Source organism: Ambystoma mexicanum, chromosome 3q (genome assembly GCF_040938575.1).
Source record: "Ambystoma mexicanum isolate Mex_15411 chromosome 3q, UKY_AmexF1_1, whole genome shotgun sequence".
Taxonomy (NCBI): domain Eukaryota; kingdom Metazoa; phylum Chordata; class Amphibia; order Caudata; family Ambystomatidae; genus Ambystoma; species Ambystoma mexicanum.
The window spans coordinates 1005156648-1005183350 of NC_090926.1; the positions used below are offsets into that span (position 1 = coordinate 1005156648).

Below are 26703 nucleotides of genomic sequence, written 5' to 3' on the forward strand. Positions count from 1 at the left end.
TAGTGAGCTAAAGACTCTGGGCAAGTCTCTTGTAACCAGGACTAATGTCTGGCAGAGGGACTCCCTGGACCCCCCCTTGTTAATTTCCAAGTCAATCAGCAACCATCTTTGGTGGAGCTCAAAAACATGTGAAGGGTCGTTGGAAATTCTACTGGAAAAATGGCGGTCAGTAATGCTACACTGTAGCAACGTTCACCGCTGGACCACAAACCAACATTTCCACAATTGTGAACATGGCCATTTGTCCACAGAGGAGGCACGGAAGAAGAAGTGGTTGATTCCTTCATCACCCACTCACAAAGCCATTGAAAAGATTGTATTTGATAAAACTATAACAAGAGATTTGAGGGGACTCACGGAATTCTGCCACACAGGAGATTTGGAGGTGTTCCACAATATGTGCCTAAAGTACAGGCCAAAACGATTGCATTTTGGCATGGAGGGCATGATAAATCGGACTCTTCTAGCGGTCTTGGCACATAACCATAATGTTGGCCGTCAACAAAGTAGGACGACCGGAACTTTAGGGACGCTTCGCTACAATAAGGCCTTCACTAAAAGAAGTAAACAATGGGTGATCAAACCAGTGTTTGAGGATATGCAATATGAGTTTATTGAGAGACTTATTGTTGATGTCCTAGATAGGCACATACATGGAGTTGTGAACGAACCTGTGCAGGGGACAACTGCATTGCCACCCAACATTGCCTCTGTTCCATGTCCACCTAAAGCAGAGCTCATAGAGAAATACACATCACGGTTTAAATGATTGTAATTTGATTGTCTGTTCTCTCGAGTCTCCTCATGTCGCAGGCCCATTGAATATGTGTAGCTATGTATTGTGTAAATAAAAGTGATTGCTCAGTGTACATGCAATGTGTCTCTCCACCCTTGTTCATTTGCGCATTAAATTAAACCAAACAGTAATATAAATCATTTTTCAAAAAATATAGAATGTCTCCGTATTTATGGTTCGCTGGGGCTGCAAATGCACGCAGACAAAATGCAAAGATGGAGTGTAAATTTCAAGTCCTGTGAGATGGCCCTACACTGAATGTAGCTAACTAGGAATGTGTGCTCGTTCAAAGTGAAGGTCAGCTGCTTTGATTTTTTGCTCGGGTGCCGTAATGGCCCACGACTCAGTATAAGGTTCTATTGTTATTTGACCTTTACAGGCCGGGACCATCCCGAAAGACTTCTTTTTGGGGGTGTGGGGCAATAACGTAAGAAACGATAATGAATATAATTTCAGAAACGAAAGCCATTTAATGTTCGTTCATTAGAAGAAATAACGTCGGCATCATAGAAGGAGTGGTATTTCGGGGCTGCCCTACGCACAGACACAATGGAAAATGCAAATATAATGTAAGTAACTCTTTAGATGAGTTTATACCGCAATTTAATTACTATACAGTTGCTTTAAAGACGGGTTAAGTTGTACTTGTTCGTTCTATGTGGCATATTGTTTTGTACCGCGCACTATCTTGAGGAGAACCATCTCCTTTTACGGAAGCACCTCAAAACCTTCCTCTTTGCTTCTGCTTTCTCTCTCCCTCTCCCCTGCTACAACTGGTCCACTGTCTGCGACCTCGGTCCTGGGCCCTTCCACTCTCCACCTGCACTGCCTCCCTGTCAACCCCTGCACTGGGGGACTGTCTCAGTATCCTACAGCCCCCCCTTGACGTATAATACCCAGTTGCACTGTCCTAGCTATGAAATAATTTCCCGACCTAATATATAAAATGAATAATTTTAATAAAGATCTGATGGTGAGACTAATTTCATTTTTTATGTTTTTAAAACAGGTACATCCTTCATTATTGTATGTGTCACGAGTACCAGACACGGGCGGATGGCTTTTTCAACCGCCAGTTGCTTCTCCGCGTGAACAACGTTACCACCCTGACCATTTTATGGGACGATCGCCAAGTACAAGTATGCCCTTACGCGGTACTAACGGCTAGATGCAACATACAGACCGTTGTGGTGGCCTAGTGCCTCGTTGTTGGAACAGCCATGCGATTATCAGTGCGACCGAAGAGCTTATTTTATCGTAAACCAACACCCTGTGTAATGCACACAAACATCGCCCTAAGACGAACTATTTTGGATCGAGAGCAAAGAAAAATGCAAATCGCTGAATATTCTCTAAACATTTGATGTCCAATAAATGTACTTTGCCAAATGTACAATCTTGCCGTTTGCTTTTAAACCACAGTTTCATATTCCGAATTGTGGCGCTGTATTGTGAGATGATCTAAGACCCTGTGTACAGCAAAGGAACATCGCTTGCCTCAAGACGAACTATTTTGGATCGAGAGCAAAGAAAAATGCAAATCGCTGAATATTCTGTAAACATTTGATGTCAAATAAATGTACTTTACCAAATTTACAATCTTGCGGTTTGATTTAAAAGTACAGTTTCATATTCCGAATTGTGGCGCGCTGTGTTGTGAGCTGATCTGTGTTGGTTTCCGGGTTCTGTGTGGAGTCGCGTAGAAGACGCCTGGGCGCGTTTGCCTACGCAGCACAGTCACGTCACGGATAGAGGCGGGGAATATGAATGTTTTGATAAAGTCTGTTTCAGGGGCGGGGGATTTGATTTAGTGCCGCAAAAGCAGGTGAGCCAGGTCGATGGGGGGAAATGATAGGATTATCAGAAAATGGCGGCTGATTTCGAGTGCGTTAATGGACGAAAAGTCGGGTAAGGTCCATAGGAAAGTTTTCTACGATCTACCGATTTATGCTTAAAAACACATGGCCGAACCGTAGGGACAATAAAAAAAAAGTCCCGGAACTATCCTTTAAGCTTTTCCTTCGAAGGTTTTTGAGGTTGAGTGGCTAGGGCCATTTGGATCTCGATTTCAGTGCATTCTGATCTATTCAATTCTTTCCAATTATCATCATCTTCCATCCTCTCAATTTCTTCAATTAAATCATTGAGGCAAGTATCAGAAAGATCGACTACTTCCTCTAGACTCTATGTAGGAGATGTTGTCAACAAATCACCAACCACTTCTACCAAAAGGAGCATCAGTTCTTTCCTTTTCATGTTTAGATGTAGGCCTGTTATCCGTAGGGGGTGTAGAGAACAGCTTTCTTAAAAAGGTTCTCGAACTATTTGATTTCCTCTTTGTCATAGATGTCCTATTTTTCAATTTTTTTCTTATGTTGCATGTTCTTCTTGTTACCACTTATTGGGTATTTAGTGGTTTCTGGTGGCTTGCTTGATTTGAACATAGAGAAGATGTTTTGCTCTCTGATGGCTTTCAAGGGCTCTGATTTATTTGGCGTGATTATAATCACCTCCTTAGTAGAGATTGTCTCTTTTTCTGTCAATGGCTGGTGAAAGGGAATCCTTTCTACTAGCTTTGGTTGCTTGCATTGGGCTCTCATCCACTTACAGTTAGCTAGTAATGCATCCATCAGCAAGGATGTATCCGCTGGTTCTCTCCTTGCTGGATCACACAAGCATTTTGCCACTTGAGGGATTTTTCCACCTCTTTATCCAATCGTGACTCCACCTTGTTAGCCATAATGTCCAACCCCACCATCTTGTTTGAAATGGATGCGATGAGGGTGGCTTGATCCTATAGTGTATTACACAGTGCTTCATACAATTTTGTAAATGGTGCTAGAGATGCTGATAGGGATGCCATCACTATCTGTTGGAAGTACGCCCGGTCATCTGCTCACAAGGGCCCCTCACCTTCCTGTTGATTCCACCGGGAGCTCTCGGAGGCTTGCTGCGAGGAGGCCGACGAGGGAGTGGAAGGATAGCTTTTCCTGTCCTCCTTAGGAGCCTTGCTATAGGAAGGAGAGCCTCAATCTACTCCCCTTTCATTTTGCATGATTTCTTCCCTACTGGGACAGAGCCCTTCCGGTATCTCCAACTCAGCTTCCCTACTATGTTCCAGCTGCGATTCCAGGTCCCACTGATCTGTTTGTTGTTGAACAGATTTCCGCTCCACAGGCCCCTCATTTTCTCCAAAGGGGAGATCTTCAATCCCATTTACAGGCTCTCATGGGTCAGCCCTTTTGTCAGCCTGTTTCAGGGATTTATATACATGCTGATCCTTCACACAAGATAGACTTTGTCTTTTCTGCTGTGCAATTTTAGTTGTTAGGTCCATTAATTCTCTGGCCAGATGTGCTGCCAGGTCTGAATTCCGAGCTCTCACTGGAGAGCAGGCTGACTCCTCCCCTTGCTCGTTTGAGATACTGGGCTCTTGTGCAGATTGTTCAACCTCATATTGGCTCTTTTGTAGCTTTTGAACCAGATGTCCTGGTTTCACCATCTCTAGGCAGCTCGGGCTACCGCTAGGGCTGATTTATGCGTCTAGCATGATATTAATGCTAGATTCCTGATTCAGCAATATTGCAACTAATTCAATTGTCAATTCGATTGTCTGCATTTTGTCATGTTGTTTTCAGGCAGCCCACCGGGGGCACACTCCTCCCTCTCCGACATTCCCTCTTGTCTTGTTTCAGGCAAACAGGCTTCAGCTGGGGATCAGAACCCTCTTTCCGCTCCCTCTCCCCATTATAGGGTGACTGCTGGCAATCGATCGCACATTCCATCAAAAAGAAAGACAAAATATTGTAATTTGTGTTTTTCCCAACCAATTGATGTGATTTATTTGTGTAAACAGAAGTTCATTGTGAGCCACATAGAAGGTGGCTTGTATAGTTTAGTGTGATTTCTATTACCTATAATTCAAATATATATTCCCGTACAGTGGCCTGTTTCTTGGCTCATTGGTAGCTCGGGAGGAGGGATCGAAGGGGCACGATATGTGGCTGAGATAGGACTGAATGAAAGATCTGACATTAACCGTTTATTGTGTGATACTTAGCTTGGGAGGGAAGGAACTCTCTATGTTGAGGGTGGCCTCTCAATAAATCATTACAAAGAGAGGACGTTCTTCCTTTATTAGTCTAACTGCGCAGCCTAGTAAGGGTAGTAGGGTGACCAGATTTTCAAAACAAAAAACCGGGACAGCCAACAACATAAAAGAGGGACTACCCCATCGCAGCCCACCAATTACCGCCCCTCCCCAACACGCCTCCACAACCACCACCCAACCATATTTCCAGGGGTACACCCCCTTTTGGCGCAGCCGTTTCGCCGCGGGCCGGTTCGGCGCGGCCAGTTGGCCGCAGCGGCCAGTTCGCCGCGCCCATTTCGGCGCGGGAGCCTTTCTGGCGCCGCCGATTTGGCGCGAGGGACGTTTGGACGTGGCTGACATTGCAGCCACATCTAAACTCCCTCACGCCAAATTTAAAAGCATCATTATTTTCAAATGCAGCACGTTGACAGGAACTGTGCCTGACAACTTGTTGCATTTGAAAATAATTTGGGGTCAAGTGACTGGCGTGAAGTGTAGTATTTTTTATTGTGATTTTCCCAAATGCTTTATTACTATTTTCTTTTATTTGACTGTTCAATTATGCGAGTTAATTATGCAACTTTTGCTGCTTCAGGCGCAAGGCCAGTTCGGTCTTGTGGTTAAGTTCCAAGCCTCACAATCTTGCAGGCCATGGTTCGTGGCTGGGATAAAGCTTTTAATGTTATTCTATTTGAAAAAAAAAATAATGTGATATTTTGCAAATAGAATAAAATTAAAAGCTTTAGCCCAGCCACGAACCATGGCCTGCAAGATTGTGAGGCTTGGAACTTAACCACAAGACCAAACTGGCCTTGTGCCTGGGGCAGCAAAATTTACATATTTAACTCCCATCATTGAACAGTCTAAGAATAATAAAGCATTTGATATGATATGATAGTTTATTTATATAGCGCCTATACACAATGTGTTTCATGGCGCTATATAAATAAACTATCATATCATATCAAATGCTGTATTATTTTTTTGGGGCAATTCACAATAAAAAATACTGAACGACGCTAAACAATGACAATTCCCACCCCCCCCCGCGCCCAAATGTCGCAGCGCCGAACTGGGCGCGCCAAATTGGGCGCGCCCAATTGTCTCCTGCGCCGAATCGGTCGTGGCGAATCGGCCCGCGCCGAACTGGCCGCGCCTAATCGTCCTGCTCCGATTTCCAGCACTTCTCCTTTCTATAAACTGTATATAATCTCATTTGTACAGTTTTGTCTGTGAATCGTGGCATGTTAATTCAAAATAAGCGTTAGCTCTAATTGATATTACATGGCTTGCTGTAAAATAATCTCCACGCCAGTCTCTGTGCCACAGTCAGTAAGTGTTCTGACTTGTACCTGAGAGGTTGGGGGTTCAGGACGGGGTTTCAAAAATGAAAAAACTCCCTGGACCCCCGAGACGACTGTCCCGGGAAAATCCTGGTCCCCCGGCCTGTAAGGTAATCATGTCTACAATAACACGTACTTTTTTTTTTCTAGCAACCAAGGTTTCACGATGTTTGGGGCGCAGCTGCATTTATATTAACACATGTTATAGCATCTTTAATTAGGCCCGGGCTTTGTACTCCGAACGATAAAAGCAAACAAAGCCCTTTTTCAGCATAGCACAGCCTGCCAAAGGAGTCTCTTCTCGTTCTTGCGCTGGAGGGAGGGCTTGTGAAGAAGCTGCAGCCCGGCGTCCAATGAACTGGACGTAACTGCAGACGTGTGAGCACACCTTCACCTGGGGCCAAAGGTAGGGACGACCCGGCAGCTCCCGGGCAGTCAGAACACAGCCGAGAAGCGCAGCTCAGCGCCTCTGGACAAGTGGCAGACGGAGCTGGAGTCTCCCGGGGAGCAGTGCTAGATAAGAAGCAAGGTGCCAGAGCAGGGCATGCACAGCTAAGCAGGCAAAGGAAAAGCCAGCAGCTAGGACCCAAACTCTTCTCTCCGGCCCCTGCAGGACCTCTCGGCGGGCATAATGGGCATCTGTGCCCGCTTCAGACTGCGGAGACTGGCCTGCACCTTACTGATCCTGTGCGTCTTCTACGGACTGATGCAGGTGGCGCAGCACAGCAGAGCGCGAGCCTTCACGAGTTTCTTCCCCAGGTGAGCGGCTCTGAAGAAGGCAGAGCGACAACACGTACTGCTGTTGCCGGCGTAGACCTAGTTCATTCGCAAGTTAGGTAACTTGGCGGGTTTAGCACCTGCTGCAGAGTGTGCAACCTACAGGTCAGAAGTTCGAATCTCAATGTCTGACAGTTTCGAAGACAAAACTTTCACCTTTCCCGGCTATTATATGAGCTGACAAACAAGAACGCGTTATTTAAGTGCAGTGTACACATTTTATGTTTGTGAAACTCACTATATTTTTGTTTGTGAAGCTCACTATATTTTGGGGTGTTATATTTGGTCGGCGTAATATTTGTACATTCTCCCATGTAAAACATGGCAGGCACATCCCTCGAACCAAAAGGGAAACCAACATTGTCTCAACCCCATTTCTCTGCACTTAATTTCGGACCAAGGACAGGGCTTTTTTAAATTCATTAACTCACACAAAAGGCCGTATTGCCCTTGGTAGAGGGTAAATGCACCCACTGATGGAAAGCTCCAACAGCTTCTATCAAATGCCTCCTGCAGAGGGGCGATAGCACCCGGGCCTGGCAGCAGACCTCTTTAAAGCACTGCCTGAAAGGATGCTGCCAACAACAGAAACATAGCCTGCAAACGATAGGAACGCAACTGCAAACCCACCTGCCCCCTTAGAAGCCCAATCTTCCAGCCTTTAGAGTAGCTAAACACCCACCTGTCCCTCCAGCATCCTGACCTGCAAGCCCCCTGAATGCAAGTCAAAACCCAGCCACCCACCTAACACCCCAAACTTCCAGCCCTCAACAGGCAATTGTGCCAACCGTAGGGGCATAACTCAGGAGTCAACTTTTCCAAGCAACAATCCATCCAAAACACCCATCTGCTCCCCAGCCATTCATCTTGCCAGCAAGCAGGAAAGAACCCCAGATCCACCTGTTCCATGAGCAACATAAACTGAACGCCACAATGCAGCGCAAGACCCGTGGCTACACCAATTACTACTTAACCTGCCACCCTTCCGAACACAACTCGGTGCATGGTAGGGGCACACATGGATTGTAAAAAAAAAACAGCATAGAAATACGTCCGCCTGTACCCCAAAACAACCGAATCTGCCCGCCCTGTGAAACCAATTAAGGCCCACTTGTTTCCAGGGTCGGACTGGGACAGGAAATAGGCCCGGACACCCAAAAAAAAGTGGCCCACCCCTCACCTCAAAAAAGTGGCCCACCCCTCACTTCAAAAAAGTAGCCCACCCCATGCCTTAAAAAAAGTGGCACTCAAACCATCATCTGACCGTGAATTGTGTCAATTCATGACTTTACAGAAAAACCTACTTATGGAGGGTTTGTGTGTCTGTTACATTACAACACAACTCATAAAATAACATAAAGCTGCATACAGTTCTGTGACAGGGTACACAGCTCTGAGACGCAGGAGTGGCATGAACACGACCCTTCACCCCTTGATAAAACAGGAAGTGGCATCAAATAGCATTGTTCCTAAGTACACTACGAAAAATAAGTTATGATTTCACTAATGTGATATACATTTTATACAAGAATGGATCACCATATGTAGCATTAATATCTGTGTGTATAGATCCATATTGTCAAATTACTGTGAATGCAAGCAGATGTCCAAGGCCAAATGATAATATGTTATTGTATAGCACTTACGCTTAACTCTTTTTTTATAGAACAAATACACATGCAATATCACCCAACCTGTGTTGGTACTCATTTATCGACCATGGAAGGCTGAGATGGTTCGAACCTGCAACCTGCAGATCTCACACTCGTCACAGCAGCGAGTGCTCAACCCAATGAGCTATCATAACGGATATAGTAAAATGAGCAAAGGTCTTGATATTCTGAGGCACCAACAGGCAGAATTAGCCCAAGACTAATCTATACAGAATTTGTTCCATTGATAAGAGAAATGGAGTGGTGGATTGAGACTTCAGGAGCAATGTCATTGTCCTGCTTAACAATGGATCTGACCAATGTCCTGTAGAAAGGGCAACCCAACCCTCAATTACAAGCCTGTGTCACCACACATACAGCACACAACAGGTGTAACTATACACACGGAAATGGCCCCGGTTTCCATATCGTATCTGCATCCAATAACAAAACAAACGGTAAATGTGCTTGCAAGAAATGTGAATAGCAGGTGGCATTGATAAACATACTTATGGAATATGCCTCTTTTTTCATGTACAAAAAACAAACAAGTGGGTATTCAGTTGTGACTCGAGCATCACCACCAGCAATAAAATCCATGAAGGCTGAAATGCATGCAAATTTGCTGCACAGAGGATTTGGAGACAGATGCATACTTTACCACTGCACCCAGCTCCATGCTGAAAAGGCACGAAAGTCCCTCGATTCATAAAGTACCCCTCCGCCTGGATCAAAATAAGCGGCTGTAAGCCTATATATGCGCTGCCCTTCTGACAACAGCATTAAGCAAATAAGCACACATTATTTGTGATGCCAACTATCGCTTAAGAACAGTTATTAAATGCAATCATTTTCAACAATATCCAACAGAAAGCATTGCAGTGGAGGTAGGCCTGGCGCATTGCATATATTTTTGTGGTGTGAATGTGAATGCTCATAAAATCAGTGTAAATCAGAAAATGTGGGCATAGCATAAGTGCTGGTACCAACACACATTTCTGCCAATGCCCTACATTCTGACTTAGAGCACTATCAGGAGGGCCCACGTACAGCTTCTGAAATTCACTGCACTCCTGAACTGAACCTATGCTATTTCAGCACTAAAAATTACACACAATTCTCAGAACAATGACACATCAAATGACACGCTGCAAATGCATCCCAATACTGCTGGCATTACGTCATGCTATTCCAATACTAGGACCTGCACAGCGCTCTGTGAATACACCTCAGCCATGATCTACAGGCTACAGCACTCCCACTAATCCAGTACTGGGACCCAGATAACACAAACATCTGTCAGTGGACATCTATCCCGACCTTTAGCACATGTGTCATCAGGCTCTATTCCACTCACGATGTATAATACACCAGTCCACTATTGTCTTTACTTTGCATTCTGGTATTTGCAGTCCTTGATTTTAGGGCGACTACAAGTTCCAAATTGCAAAGTAAAAACATGCATGCCAACATTATCCATTACATGTGGTCATTCATAGCCTGGTCTTGTTTTAACCTTGATTCTGGGATTTGTAAGGGGGGGGGGAGGGGGCCCTGACTACAAGTCCACAAATGCAAAGTTAAAACCGAGCGGACTAGCATCTCCTGAATGGAATAGATAATGTTTGCACATATGGAAACACTTGCAATAGAATTACAACTTCTGCATGGAATGGGACATATTGTCATGTATGCTTGTATACATCCATTCTAGGACAAAGACTACACACAGCACTGCCAGTGCCCCTCAATCCAAACCTGCAACAGGCCTTGCGATTCCAATTAGGAAAACAACCTCCAATTGAATGAGAAGGTAACAGGAATTGGATGTGAAAGCAGCAGAAACAAACAGGACTCGAAAATATGCTTTTTCCTCTTGTTCCCTGCTGTTAGTTTTTTTGTTTGAATGTATGTTAGCAACAGTCCTTCTCCAATGTACGGCTCCATGGTCCCGCCCCTCCCACAACAACACACGCATACACACGCGCTTAGGCCGCTACCTACTGCGCTGCTCCTTACCTGTCACGGAAGGAGGGCTCTAATGGGGATAAACCCTCAGACCTCCTGCACTCACATACCTCCATGGTCCACGTCGGAGGTCTGCTCGGAAGCAGAGACCCTCATCTAGTAAGTTCTCTAGGGGAGAAGTGCGAGGGGATTCATGCTGTGGAGCACAGGGAAAGGGAGGGGGGTTTACACTGAGGGACTTGACAGTGAGACGGGCTGTGCAGTGAGAGTGGTAGTTATTGTAGGCGGTGGGGCACGCAGGTGCGAGCAGTTGCAGGATGTGTTACTTTTTTGCCAAAAACTGGGAGCGGGCGGGCTGACCTCGGCCTGGCCCGCTCCCAGTGTTTTGTAAAAAAAGTAACACTTCCTTCACTTGCAAAGTGGCGACTGGCGCCATGGTGTCTCTCGTGCCGACTCACTGCCTGCAGGCCCTGCTCATGCAGAGCAGATCAGAGTAGGCAGGGCCTGCAGGCAGCCCTGAGCCGGCGCGTGACTGGCCGTAGGCTGGAAACTGGCCCCTCACCCGACGCCCCGGGCTGATGGGCCTATCCAACCCTGATTATGTCATGCCAAATGATTGTAGTATGTCATGTAAATACTAAACCACATTTTTATAATGATAATTTTTTTTTAAAAAACAGCCCATAATTAAAAACAAAACGGCCCCTCGGGGAAAAAACTGGCCAAAGAGTAAGGACTACAACAAGAAAGACGGATGAGTAGGTGATAGCCAGATACTTTACCGGTAATCTTCATTGCTCTGAGTCAAAGTTCTTACTCTGTGGGCCTCATTACATGTTTGCCGGTGCGGTATTAACATGTTGGTAATACCGTTTACCGGCACGTTACTGAACCAGCAGATTACAAGTGTGGTGGTTGGGTGACTGGATTTACCTCCAGCTCAGAGCTGCCAGTAATTCCTACACCCCACCACCAAATAATGCTGGTATTACTTTTGTAGTTAACATTTTAAATTATTCATTTATGCGCCATAATTATTTCGTACAAGTTAGCTCTTTTTAAGGCGTCTTTATAAAATAGAGTATTGCTGAACGCCAAACCTAGGGATGAGGGGGTTTAAAAGAAAATACCATGTTGATGAATGTGGGAAGAGGGTGATGGACAGGAGAGGTTGTTTGTCCTGATTTTGCCCCTCTGTTAGGAGTTTTGTGGTTTTGTTTAATTTTAAGGCCTACTCATACAAAACCAGTGAGGTCAAAGCAAAGATAACGAGATAGGCTTTGGATCTTCCAATCGTATCAGTGCTCCTAGTATTTAGTATTGAAAGACAAGGCGAGGACAAATGAGGATTATGCTTAAGTGACCTGAGTAATGCAGTACTAAAATGCAAGTGTTATATTACGCCGTGCCTATTGGAGTTTACGTGCTAAACCTGTTTGGCTGCATTCCACTTAAATAAAAGCCAAACCATTTCTTAGTCATTAGAGTTGCTACCTGCAACATGGACTGTCAGAACTAATGCTCTGAATTGTCGAGCAAACCTGAAAACAGGTCTAATAATCTTTCAGTTACAGAAACTGTCATAAGAGAACAGAGCGAGTTACATTTAAAATGCTTTATTGTGACATTAAGGCAACATACAATCTCTAGTCTATCCGGAAACATATGTATTTGGTAAAAGCAATTGCTATTAGATGCCCAGGTACTCGCACCACTGTTTTTTTTTAATTTTATTTTTTTAAAGCCTTTCATCCTTCTTAGGTCGATAAATGTGAACCAACATAGGTTGGGTGATATTGTATGCATGTTTGTTCTATAAAAAAGAGCTTAAGCGTAAGTGCTATACAATAATATTATCATTCGGCCTTGGACGTCTGCTTGGATTCACAGCAATTTAGTGTACTTAGAAACAATGCTATTTGATGCCACTTCCTGTTTTGTCAAGGGGTGAAAGGTCGTGTTTCATCACTTTTACGGGATTTCACTTTGGGATGGGGTCAAACGGCATCACTTCCGGTGACGTCATCAGAGGTCAGCGGTCGTGAGGCGAGGGGTGGCCACTTTCTTGAGGGGTGGGACACTTTTTTTTTGGGTGACCAGGCCTATTTCTTGTCCCAGTCAGACCCTGACCACTGGGCACCTGCTACAATCATTGACCACTTAATACCACTATGGCAGTGCCCATCCAATGCCTACACAGAAGCTGAACCTGTTGACATTGGCAATGCTTGTTTCCTTTACATTATGAAACTTGGAGGACAGGACTTAAAATATCACAAGTATAACTGCAATTGTAGAAGGAAGGAAAAAAGAAACATGACTAAGTTTGCAACTCTCGAATGACATTGAGCATGTTCCCAAGGAACTCTAAGGTGCCATAGAGAAGTAAATACAACTAGGCCTTGGGAACAAGTTGAAAGTGTTCCAACATATAGGGGGGGCAGTTGAAGGAGGCCACTGAATGAATGCTAAATGGGCCTTGTAACTTAGTTACTGGGCAATGGAGCAGAACTTTGAGCAGGAAGGCCATCATCCGGAAATTACCTCTGCCCTGGAAGGAATTGTTCCCGGAAGTGAGGCGTTTAATTCGAGAATAGTTACATTTCGTTGGGATAGTCAATACATGTGTTAAATGTGTTTCTATGTCCAGCACTTACATAGTGTCTCCGAAAGTAAATGCAAAATTGAATCGTGATTTGCTTGTCACTATTGTGGCAGGAAAAAAGAATAATAGTTCTTATCATATAACCATGTCATCATTTTTCCACTTTAATAAACTGAAGCATTTGGGGAATTGTAGTCTTCATTAACTTCAACAGAAGAAATTCGATTTAAGCACCCAGCGCGAATCGTCCCAAAGACTGAAAATGAATCTCCCTGGTGCATGGTGTCATCTCCTCCCCTGGAATCCGAGAGGGTGGGTGAAAGCACTCAGACTCATTAGAAACAGGCTGCCAGTGAATAAAGATGCTGCTTGACACATAATTATCTCTGGGTTTCGTGATTTACTATGGTCTGGCTCCAGCAGCATTGGTTGGGTGGCCGCAGAATCGACACAGCTACCCTGACTTTAAATAATCTGGAGACAGCGATCGGTGCAAACCCCTTCCGCGTGTCCTTTTCCGAGACTCATTTTCTACTACTAATTGCAAGCAGCAATTTATCGAAATATCAGGCGTCCAATAAATAAAATGTTGCCTTCATGAATGTTAATGTTTTTGTTTGCAACATTAGCGTCATCGCTTTTAGCAATGTCTTAAATCCTTTATAATGGCATTGAACTGACTGAAAATAAGTTTCCAAAATGGCAGTATTTAAACTGGAAATACAGTCCAAAGTGAGACAAACTCTGGTCTTGGAGATCTGTGTGCATGCAGCGTTCAATCACAACAGTTTTGAATCCAACATGGTTGTCTTAGACCTTAATCCTTCTGAGGCCGTTAAATGGCAAGCATGACCCATTCCACCTGGAGATGCTGATCCACTTCTGGTATTAAATGTGCATTGTTACATTTGTAGCCCTGGATTTTACAATCATAAAGCCGACGACTGTGAACATATGTGTGGAGAAATGGCAGGCGAGGAGCTGCAGGAGCGCTCTATCCATGACTACTGGCATGCAGGGAAATGCACTCACTCTTTCTGTTTCTTTGGGGCTGCTGCTGGGAGCAGCAGGAGCGCATTACCATCAGCGCCTGGTATGCACGGGAAATGCTAATGTGCCGCATGAGCAGTGCACATTTTATAAATAACTACAAAATAAACAGCCTGAACTCTCTCTTCTAATGCTGAAATAAAATGGTGCCTGGGTGCAACAAACACAGACTGGAGATCCCATCACATCATAATGACATCATTAACTGCATATCCAATAACGCACTACTTACAGTAGAAAACACTAGACACCCACCCACAAACAAGTAAATGGACATTTTGAGAGACAATGTAGAACAATATGTAACTATAACAGTAACATGTTTATTGTTGGTACAAATTACATTAAAATATGTAACATAACTTAAAAGCTGTACTAACAATGTATTAAAGCATCATTCAAGTCAGATAACTTTTAATTAACATCAGTACATGGTTGCTGCTATTTTGGAAGTAGAAATGGCTGACACATTCAGCACACAGTGCAAATGCAGGTAAAGAGGGGTGTGGTTTAAGGTGGAGACGGATGGAAATGAGAAGAAAATTGTATAGATTTGACTTAGAGATGGGCGTTAAATGGGCAGGACAAATAACCAAACAACACAAATCCAACCTCATATGTCATCTGCATTGAAAAGCATTAGAGACCGCATTCAAAGCCCCTATTTGCAGGTCTTATGTTAAAGCTCTTATTTTAATGACAATAGTTTTGGCTTAAAGGCAGGACATTTAGCGCCACCTAATAGACAAAACTAAAAAAGGGGCACAGAGCACAGATAAGATCTCTGCCATGCTGAGCCCTGTATTGTCAGCGCATTCCATTTTATGCCTGCATGAGATTTTCATGCAGGTATTAAACAAATGGTTTCCTATGGTATCCACCTCCGTTTTGCACTTGCTTAAAGCCAGGCGGATTCTATAGGAATACATTAATAAAAGCCACCTGCAAAGCATAGTTCATAGGCAGTGTTTTATTTATCACAAAGTGTAGAGTAAAGCTATTTACTCTTCACACACTCCACTTTGTGTGTGATTATAATTGCCTTCGGGGGGCCCAACTGCACATAAATGCAAACCCTGCATTCAATTTGCATTTCTTTCAAAATGACCCCCTCAAATGGCATATGCAAAGTGTCATTCGCAGGCAGCATTTACTTTTTTTTTTATAAAAAGGAAACTCAAATGAAAGAGAAAAGGTTATTTCTACTGTTTTTGCTCTTTCATTTTCTGTTCCGTTTTGTAAAAGAGGAAAACTGCATGCAAGAGAGCCAACAGCACATACTTGCTAACATTGAAGGTCTCTTGCATGCAATTACCACTTTTAACAAGAATGCAAAATTGCCACCATGAGGTTGTGGGGAGTAATCAAAGGCCCCAAACCAACGGAACTGAAGGGCCATGTGAACAAGGCCTACGTGTCATTATCAAAGGAAAAACAGCGTTTTAATTCACAAAGACAGAAGAAATTCAAAGGTCCCTTTCACATGAAAGACAGGATTTTTAAACACTGCCACCAAAATGGCTTTGCATGTGTGTTTGCAAGTTAAATCAAGATATGAGAAAAATGTTCCCCTGTCAACATAAAGATGTCAAAGAAAAGACATGGTGTGTGTGTTGACAAAAAGTAATGTATATTATGCTTCAACTGCAAAATACTAGAAAACATTTGAAAAGAAACGCCCACTTTTTTGCCATGAAAAGTTCCTGTAGGCCAGAGACAGACTATGTGGGTGTCTTTCTGCAATAGAAATCCAGAGAAAGCTAAAACAAAAATGTAATCCAAGTGCAGATTGGAAAAGGACATCACATTACTGGCTGACAAATACATTCAGCATTTTCACTGCAACTGCCACAGATCAAAAGGTGGTGCACTGTGACAATTCAGACTCACTTTTGAGCAGAAAAATGAACAGCAGATCATTACAGCCCTGTACTTTCAGTGCAAAAGCAAAGTGAACCCTGAAAACACAATGTATGTCAAAGAATTAAGGCTGATAGTAGAATGCAATATGTGAGTTCCTTTCAAACAAGGACAAATGGTGGGCCGCTGGGCAAAATTTACAAAGAACTTCCCCACTGAAAGCCTTGCTTGCATCTCAACTGTTGACAACTGCAATAAAATGTGTCCCAAAGTGTAGCTAAAACCAAGATTCCCTAGACCTGCTGTCTCTGGGGGCAGGTCTGAGAAGGCCAAATGTTCTAGCGAGTGCATGGCAGGAATGTGGGGAGGAGCATCTCTGTGTTGCCAAGGCCCCAGGTTTTTCGACCAGCAGCTTCCAACTTCAAACAACAAAGAGGATGATAAATGAAAAACAAAACCTGTTCACGGCCTCGCCAAGGGTGGCAAATGGCACAGAGGAAGGGAAGCTCGTATTTGCACATATGAAGATTCCCCTTAGTTTAAATGGACTGTCAAAATTGTTGATTTTGCTCTGAAACTACAAATGATGCTGTATACATGTATGTATACATGTATGTTATTATTTAGATCATTTCAAGGCGATTTTGGCGATGTAAAATTCCTCCATCTGCAATTTAGGGAATTGTAATGACCAGCTAAAAGGGGTTCCTTGCTGCTCGGAACATGTTCCAAATTTAAGAGTTGGCGAACCGGTGGAGGGTAACATTAGGAAAGTTGGTAATAAATGACATCTTCCTAACTATGATGCTTTTTGTAAAAATGGTGGGAATATGCCAAACGACAGTGCAGCTTGGTGTGGACCCAGCTGTCGTTTTATTTAATTCCCCATGATTAGCTGAATGGAAAATATTTATATTATGGAAGTTACTAGTATATTCTGAAGTTTGGTCACATTACTAATTTTTGCCCAAAAGTTCAATTGAAAACAAAAGGGGATACAAAAGGGAAGTTGCCATATGTCTGTTCCAGACTCCTACACAAATTCTTATAGAGAGGCTGTATTTGGGAGGAGAGAGAAGGGTAACTATCCAATCCTATGTACAAGAACTCTTGCAGGGTACCCCAAGATTGTAAACTTGATGGTGTCATCACTGCTATGTAAAGTGGATGCACTATGAGGAAAGGGAGAAATCCTAAAATTGCCATCAGGAAGAGAGCTGCTAAAACTGACCATCTAACAGTCACAAGGAGATTTTGCAGAGATTGTCTCTCATGGAGCTGTCTATTGCTGGCAAGGCCTAAAAGCTGAATGTGTCCTATGGTGGAGTGATGGGGGCCATCCTTGAGAGTGTAGTGAGAAGACCCCTGCCCTATCTTTCCAGAGGGTCCTGAAATGCAGCTCACTTTCATGAACTTTAAACAGACGTTTTTAATGTAAGTAGACTTGAGCCTTTTGTAACCAAGAGGTGGGGGAATCTGCTGGCCTTAAATCCTTTACCTTTAAAGTGGGTGGGGGGGGGGGTCAAAACTGTGTAGATCTTTAGCCTATTTACCTAAAAATATAAATGTAATTAATTCCTCTTGGCAGAACAGCACTAGGTGACTTTTGTTAAAATTCCAAACTAACAAAGCTAATTCCCAGTGTGCACTGAAAACTATAGACTGCAATTTAATTGGGTAATCCTATGTGTCCAGCTTTCCCAATACAGGCCTTTAAGTGGAGGGGGTCTGAAATCCCAAAAACCCAAATCATTCCAATTTTTCTGTCCGACTTACCCAACACACACCAAAGTAGGGGAGGGGGTGAAAAACAAACGTCTAAATCACCCTGTGTTTATTTTAAGGCAAAATTGAGGGCAAAATAATAATTGTCATATGCTTTTGCACACATTTTGTAAAATTAAACTGCTAGTTACAAAGGAGTTTGAGAGCCCCTCCACTGAGAACGACCATGGGTCAAATACCCTGTTTTATGGAATTTGTTCCACTCAGGAGGGTCTACAACCATGTTTTAGCTCACTGCACCCTTCACAGATGAGAAACTCCATTTGCATATGAGTCTTAATCCCACCCGCAAGGGCAGTCCAGCACCGAAATGCTAGACAAATCTCCTCTGAACAAGAGTATCATCAGCAACCCCAGAAAATGTTTTTCAGCCTAGTCGGGCCTAATCAGTGAGGTGAAGCTGAGCCTCTCTAAAACACAGTGAGCAAGGGGTCCAGGTCTGGATTACTCTGGGTTCTAGATAGATCTTCTGGGTAACCGTTGAGGCCACTGATTCTCTGGGTCTTAGATTTCTTTTGTTCAATCGATGAGAGTGGCGCAAAGACTACCGCTCTCCTTTGGCCTTAGCCACACTTTTCCCCGGAGTGTTTGTTGATCTTGGGAATTGCTAAATGTTTTACCGCTTTTCTTCCATTGTTCTAAATCGTGCCAGGTCCTTCCGTGCTATTGATTGAGTTTGCTTAATGTTAAGCTTTTCCTTCGAAGGTTTTTGAGGTTGAGTGGCTAGGGCCATTTGGATCTCGATTTCAGTGCATTCTGATCTATTCAATTCTTTCCAATTATCATCATCTTCCATCCTCTCAATTTCTTCAATTAAATCATTGAGGCAAGTATCAGAAAGATCGACTACGTCCTCTAGACTCTCTGTAGGAGATGTTGTCAACAAATCACCAACCACTTCTACCAAAAGGAGCATCAGTTCTTTCCTTTTCATGTTTAGATGTAGGCCTGTTATCCGCAGGGGGTGGAGAGAACAGCTTTCTTAAAAAGGTTCTCGAACTATTTGATTTCCTCTTTGTCATAGATGTCATATTTTTCAATTTTTTTCTTATGTTGCATGTTCTTCTTGTTACCACTTATTGGGTATTTAGTGGTTTCTGGTGGCTTGCTTGATTTGAACATAGAGAAGATGTTTTGCTCTCTGATGGCTTTCAAGGGCTCTGATTTATTTGGCGTGATTATAATCACCTCCTTAGTAGAGATTGTCTCTTTTTCTGTCAATGGCTGGTGAAAGGGAATCCTTTCTACTAGCTATGGTTGCTTGCATTGGGCTCTCATCCACTTACAGTTAGCTAGTAATGCATCCATCAGCAAGGATGTATCCGCTGGTTCTCTCCTTGCTGGATCACACAAGCATTTTGCCACTTGAGGGATTTTTCCACCTCTTTATCCAATCGTGACTCCACCTTGTTAGCCATAATGTCCAACCCCACCATCTTGTTTGAAATGGATGCGATGAGGGTGGCTTGATCCTATAGTGTATTACACAGTGCTTCATACAATTTTGTAAATGGTGCTAGAGATGCTGATATGGATGCCATCACTATCTGTTGGAAGTACGCCCGGTCATCTGCTCACAAGGGCCCCTCACCTTCCTGTTGATTCCACCGGGAGCTCTCGGAGGCTTGCTGCGAGGAGGCCGACGAGGGAGTGGAAGGATAGCTTTTCCTGTCCTCCTTAGGAGCCTTGCTATAGGAAGGAGAGCCCCAATCTACTCCCCTTTCATTTTGCATGATTTCTTCCCTACTGGGACAGAGCCCTTCCGGTATCTCCAACTCAGCTTCTCTACTATGTTCCAGCTGCGATTCCAGGTCCCACTGATCTGTTTGTTGTTGAACAGATTTCCGCTCCACAGGCCCCTCATTTTCTCCAAAGGGGAGATCTTCAATCCCATTTACAGGCTCTCATGGGTCAGCCCTTTTGTCAGCCTGTTTCAGGGATTAATATACATGCTGATCCTTCACACAAGATAGACTTCGTCTTTTCTGCTGTGCAACTTTAGTTGTTAGGTCCATTAATTCTCTGGCCAGATGTGCTGCCAGGTCTGAATTCCGAGCTCTCACTGGAGAGCAGGCTGACTCCTCCCCTTGCTCGTTTGAGATACTGGGCTCTTGTGCAGATTGTTCAACCTCATATTGGCTCTTTTGTAGCTTTTGAACCAGATGTCCTGGTTTCACCATCTCTAGGCAGCTCGGGCTACCGCTAGGGCTGATTTATGCGTCTAGCATGATATTAATGCTAGATTCCTGATTCAGCAATATTGCAACTAATTCAATTGTCAATTCGATTGTCTGCATTTTGTCATGTTGTTTTCAGGCAGCCCACCAGGGGCACACTCCTCCCTCTCCGACATTCCCTCTTGTCTTGTTTCAGGCAAACAGTCTTCAGCTGGGGATCAGAACCCTCTTTCCGCTCCCTCTCCCCATTATAGGGTGACGGCTGGCAATCGATCGCACATTCCATCAAAAAGAAAGACAAAATATTGTAATTTGTGTTTTTCCCAACCAATTGATGTGATTTATTTGTGTAAACAGAAGTTCATTGTGAGCCACATAGAAGGTGGCTTGTATAGTTTAGTGTGATTTCTATTACCTATAATTCAAATATATGTTCCCGTACAGTGGCCTGGTTCTTGGCTCATTGGTAGCTCGGGAGGAGGGATCCAAGGGGCACGATATGTGGCTGAGATAGGACTGAATAAAAGATCTGACATTAACCGTTTATTGTTAGCTTGGGAGGGAAGGAACTCTCTATGTTGAGGGTGGCCTCTCAATAAATCATTACAAAGAGAGGACGTTCTTCCTTTATTAGTCTAACTGCGCAGCCTAGTAAGGGTAGTAGGGTGACCAGATTTTCAAAACAAAAAACCGGGACAGCCAACAACTTAAAAGAGGGACTACCCCATCGCAGCCCACCAATTACCGCCCCTCCCCAACACGCCTCCACAACCACCACCAACCATATTTCCAGCACTTCTCCTTTCTATAAACTGTATATAATCTCATTTTTACAGTTTTGTCTGTGAATCGTGGCATGTTAATTCAAAATAAGCGTTAGCTCTAATTGATATTACATGGCTTGCTGTAAAATAATCTCCACGCCAGTCTCTGTGCCACAGTCAGTAAGTGTTCTGACTTGTACCTGAGAGGTTGGGGGTTCGAGCAAAACCTCCAACTTCAAAATTCCGAAAAATAAGTACGGTTTTAATTAAACCCAGGACGGGGTTTCACAAATGAAAAAACTCCCTGGACCCAGAGACTTAAAAAACTCCCAGGATCACGGAAGGCGTTTTCCCCGGACTGTCCCGGGAAAATCCGGACATCTGGTCCCCCGGCCTGTAAGGTAGTCATGTCTACAATAACACGTACTTTTTTTTTTCTAGCAACCAAGGTTTCACGATGTTTGGGGCGCAGCTGCATTTATATTAACACATGTTATAGCATCTTTAATTAGGCCCGGGCTTTGTACTCCGAACGATAAAAGCAAACAAAGCCCTTTTTCAGCATAGCACGGCCTGCCAAAGGAGTCTCTTCTCGTTCTTGCGCTGGAGGGAGGGCTTGTGAAGAAGCTGCAGCCCGGCGTCCAATGAACTGGACGTAACTGCAGACGTGTGAGCACACCTTCACCTGGGGCCAAAGGTAGGGACGACCCGGCAGCTCCCGGGCAGTCAGAACACAGCCGAGAAGCGCAGCTCAGCGCCTCTGGACAAGTGGCAGACGGAGCTGGAGTCTCCCGGGGAGCAGTGCTAGATAAGAAGCAAGGTGCCAGAGCAGGGCATGCACAGCTAAGCAGGCAAAGGAAAAGCCAGCAGCTAAGACCCAAACTCTCCTCTCCGGCCCCTGCAGGACCTCTCGGCGGGCATAATGGGCATCTGTGCCCGCTTCAGACTGCGGAGACTGGCCTGCACCTTACTGATCCTGTGCGTCTTCTACGGACTGATGCAGGTGGCGCAGCACAGCAGAGCCCAAGCCTTCACAAGTTTCTTCCCCAGGTGAGCGGCTCTGAAGAAGGCAGAGCGACAACACGTACTGCTGTTGCCGGCGTAGACCTAGTTCATTCGCAAGTTAGGTAACTTGGCGGGGGTAGCACCTGCTGCAGAGTGTGCAACCTACAGGTCAGAAGTTCGAATCTCAATGTCTGACAGTTTCGAAGACAAAACTTTCACCTTTCCCGGCTATTATATGAGCTGACAAACAAGAACGCGTTATTTAAGTGCAGTGTACACATTTTTTGTTTGTGAAACTCACTATATTTTTGTTTGAGAAGCTCACTATATTTTGGGGTGTTATATTTGGTCGGCGTAATATTTGTACATTCTCCCATGTAAAACATGGCAGGCACATCCCTCGAACCAAAAGGGAAACCAACATTGTCTCAACCCCATTTCTCTGCACTTAATTTCGGACCAAGGACAGGGCTTTTTTAAATTCATTAACTCACACAAAAGGCCATATTGCCCTTGGTAGAGGGTAAATGCACCCACTGATGGAAAGCTCCAACAGCTTCTATCAAATGCCTCCTGCAGAGGGGCGATAGCACCCGGGCCTGGCAGCAGACCTCTTTAAAGCACTGCCTGAAAGGATGCTGCCAACAACAGAAACATAGCCTGCAAACGATAGGAACGCAACTGCAAACCCACCTGCCCCCTTAGAAGCCCAATCTTCCAGCCTTTAGAGTAGCTAAACACCCACCTGTCCCTCCAGCATCCTGACCTGCAAGCCCCCTGAATGCAAGTCAAAACCCAGCCACCCACCTAACACCCCAAACTTCCAGCCCTCAACAGGCAATTGTGCCAACCGTAGGGGCATAACTCAGGAGTCAACTTTTCCAAGCAACAATCCAACCTTTCGAGCCTTCAGAGCAGCATCCAAAACACCCATCTGCTCCCCAGCAATTCATCTTGCCAGCAATCAGGATAGAACCCCAGATCCACCTGTTCCATGAGCAACATAAACTGAACGCCACAATGCAGCGCAAGACCCGTGGCTACACCAATTACTACTTAACCTGCCACCCTTCCGAACACCACTCGGTGCATGGTAGGGGCACACATGGACTGTAAAAAAAAAACAGCATAGAAATACGTCCGCCTGTACCCCAAAACAACCGAATCTGCCCGCCCTGTGAAACCAATTAAGGCCCACCTGTTTCCAGGGTCGGACTTGGACAGGAAATAGGCCCGGACACCCAAAAAAAAGTGGCCCACCCCTCACCTCAAAAAAGTGGCCCACCTCTCGCTTCACAGCAGCGAGTGCTCAACCCAATGAGCTATCATAACGGATATAGTAAAATGAGCAAAGGTCTTGATATTCTGAGGCACCAACAGGCAGAATTAGCCCAAGACTAATCTATACAGAATTTGTTCCATTGATAAGAGAAATGGAGTGGTGGATTGAGACTTCAGGAGCAATGTCATTGTCTTGCTTAACAATGGATCTGACCAATGTCCTGTAGAAAGGGCAACCCAACCCTCAATTACAAGCCTGTGTCACCACACATACAGCACACAACAGGTGTAACTATACACACGGAAATGGCCCCGGTTTCCATATCGTATCTGCATCCAATAACAAAACAAACGGTAAATGTGCTTGCAAGAAATGTGAATAGCAGGTGGCATTGATAAACATACTTATGGAATATGCCTCTTTTTTCATGTACAAAAAACAAACAAGTGGGTATTCAGTTGTGACTCGAGCATCACCACCAGCAATAAAATCCATGAAGGCTGAAATGCATGCAAATTTGCTGCACAGAGGATTTGGAGACAGATGCATACTTTACCACTGCACCCAGCTCCATGCTGAAAAGGCACGAAAGTCCCTCGATTCATAAAGTACCCCTCCGCCTGGATCAAAATAAGCGGCGGTAAGCCTATATATGCGCTGCCCTTCTGACAACAGCATTAAGCAAATAAGCACACATTATTTGTGATGCCAACTATCGCTTAAGAACAGTTATTAAATGCAATCATTTTCAACAATATCCAACAGAAAGCATTGCAGTGGAGGTAGGCCTGGCGCATTGCATATATTTTTGTGGTGTGAATGTGAATGCTCATAAAATCAGTGTAAATCAGAAAATGTGGGCATAGCATAAGTGCTGGTACCAACACACATTTCTGCCAATGCCCTACATTCTGACTTAGAGCACTATCAGGAGGGCCCACGTACAGCTTCTGAAATTCACTGCACTCCTGAACTGAACCTATGCTATTTCAGCACTAAAAATTACACACAATTCTCAGAACAATGACACATCAAATGACACGCTGCAAATGCATCCCAATACTGCTGGCATTACGTCATGCTATTCCAATACTAGGACCTGCACAGCGCTCTGTGAATACACCTCAGCCATGATATACAGGCTACAGCACTCCCACTAGATAACACAAACATCTGTCAGTGCACCTCCATCCCGACCTTTAGCACATGTGTCATCAGGCTCTATTCCACTCACGATGTATAATACACCAGTCCACTATTGTCTTTACTTTGCATTCTGGTATTTGCAGTCCTTGATTTTAGGGCGACTACAAGTTCCAAATTGCAAAGTAAAAACATGCATGCCAACATTATCCATTACATGTGGTCATTCATAGCCTGGTCTTGTTTTAACCTTGATTCTGGGATTTGTAAGGGGGTGGAGGGGGCCCTGACTACAAGTCCACGAATGCAAAGTTAAAACCGAGCGGACTAGCATCTCCTGAATGGAATAGATAATGTTTGCACATATGGAAACACTTGCAATAGAATTACAACTTCTGCATGGAATGGGACATATTGTCATGTATGCTTGTATACATCCATTCTAGGACAAAGACTACACACAGCACTGCCAGTGCCCCTCAATCCAAACCTGCAACAGGCCTTGCGATTCCAATTAGGAAAACAACCTCCAATTGAATGAGAAGGTAACAGGAATTGGATGTGAAAGCAGCAGAAACAAACAGGACTCGAAAATATGCTTTTTCCTCTTGTTCCCTGCTGTTAGTTTTTTTGTTTGAATGTATGTTAGCAACAGTCCTTCTCCAATGTACGGCTCCATGGTCCCGCCCCTCCCACAACAACACACGCATACACACGCGCTTAGGCCGCTACCTACTGCGCTGCTCCTTACCTGTCACGGAAGGAGGGCTCTAATGGGGATAAACCCTCAGACCTCCTGCACTCACATACCCCCATGGTCCACGTCGGAGGTCTGCTCGGAAGCAGAGACCCTCATCTAGTAAGTTCTCTAGGGGAGAAGTGCGAGGGGATTCATGCTGTGGAGCACAGGGAAAGGGAGGGGGGTTTACACTGAGGGACTTGACAGTGAGACGGGCTGTGCAGTGAGAGGGGTAGTTATTGTAGGCGGTGGGGCACTCAGGTGCGAGCAGTTGCAGGATGTGTTACTTTTTTGCCAAAAACTGGGAGCGGGCGGGCTGACCTCTGCCTGGCCCGCTCCCAGTGTTTTGTAAAAAAAGTAACACTTCCTTCACTTGCAAAGTGGCGACTGGCGCCATGGTGTCTCTCGTGCCGACTCACTGCCTGCAGGCCCTGCTCATGCAGAGCAGATCAGAGTAGGCAGGGCCTGCAGGCAGCCCTGAGCCGGCGCGTGACTGGCCGTAGGCTGGAAACTGGCCCCTCACCCGACGCCCCGGGCTGATGGGCCTATCCAACCCTGATTATGTCATGCCAAATGATTGTAGTATGTCATGTAAATACTAAACCACATTTTCATAATGATAATTTTTTTTTAAAAAACAGCCCATAATTAAAAACAAAACGGCCCCTCTGGGAAAAAACTGGCCCCCAGTTCCCAAAGGTCATCGGCCTTGGAGTTGGTATAGCAAGCTCAGGCCTCGCAAATTCTGGAAAATCTTGCTAGACCTGAAGGTCAAATAACTTAGTTTGCCTACTCTACCTCGAGCCATGGCAAACGGGGACACAAATGTGCTGGTGCTTTCTGTAAAATAGCACATGTCAACATCAGTGCTCTTTGGGTTCGGCATACTGCCTCACCCAGAGGAGAGCCACGCAAAGTGAAAGGTTATTTCTATTTTACTTCAGTGAAAGTTGCTTTACAGTAAATGTCAAATAAAAGCTTAAAGCACCTTAGAATGCCATTGTACTCCCCAGAAAGTTCAATTACCATGCAAAAGGTGCTCAACCATCATAAAAATGCGTGTGGCTGAGTAGATTTTTCAGTGCCTGAAACTTCCATTACACACAGCAGGGGTAGTGAAAGCTTCCACTGCACACATAAAATGGGAACGTCAGAGGCAGAAGAATTACAGTCTTCTGTCACACCTGTCCAGGGGCAGCATAAGTGCAAGCTTGCATTACACACATAGAAAATGCACAGCAAAGGTAGAAGCAGTGCAAGCTTCCATTAAACACAATGAATGGGGACTTCAGAGACAGCGGCAGCGCATGCTTCCATTAAACACAGTACATGGGTACTTCAGAGACAACAGTAGTGTAAGCTTCCATTAAACACAATGAATGGGGACCGCAGAGGCAGCGGCAGCGCAAGCTTCCATTAAACAAAGTGAATGGGGACCGCAGAGACAGCGGCAGCGCAAGCTTCCATTAAACAAAGTGAATGGGGACCGCAGAGACAGCGGCAGCGCAAGCTTCCATTAAACAAAGTGAATGGGGACTTCAAAGACAGCAGCAGCGCAAGCTTCCATTAAACACAATGAATGGGGACTTCAGAGACAGCAGCCGTGCAAGCTTCCATTAAACACAGTGAATGGGGACTTCAGAGACAGCAGCCGCGCAAGCTTC

General features: G+C 44.6%; 1 protein-coding gene across 3 annotated transcripts in view; it reads left to right on the top strand.

Annotated features, from left to right (window-relative positions):
* Positions 1-6661: 6661 nt before the first annotated feature.
* Positions 6662-26703, top strand: part of LOC138583174 (alpha-N-acetylgalactosaminide alpha-2,6-sialyltransferase 2-like) — a 722246-nt gene continuing 702204 nt past the window's right edge. The window contains exon 1 of one of the 3 annotated variants that reach the window (XM_069655168.1): positions 6662-6991. In XM_069655168.1, coding sequence (XP_069511269.1) covers positions 6864-6991 — 128 coding nt within the window. In that variant the 5' untranslated portion in view covers positions 6662-6863. Of the gene's footprint in view, positions 6992-21654; positions 21921-26703 lie in introns of those variants that run through there. The other 2 variants (XM_069655170.1, XM_069655169.1) reach the window with 2 other exon arrangements.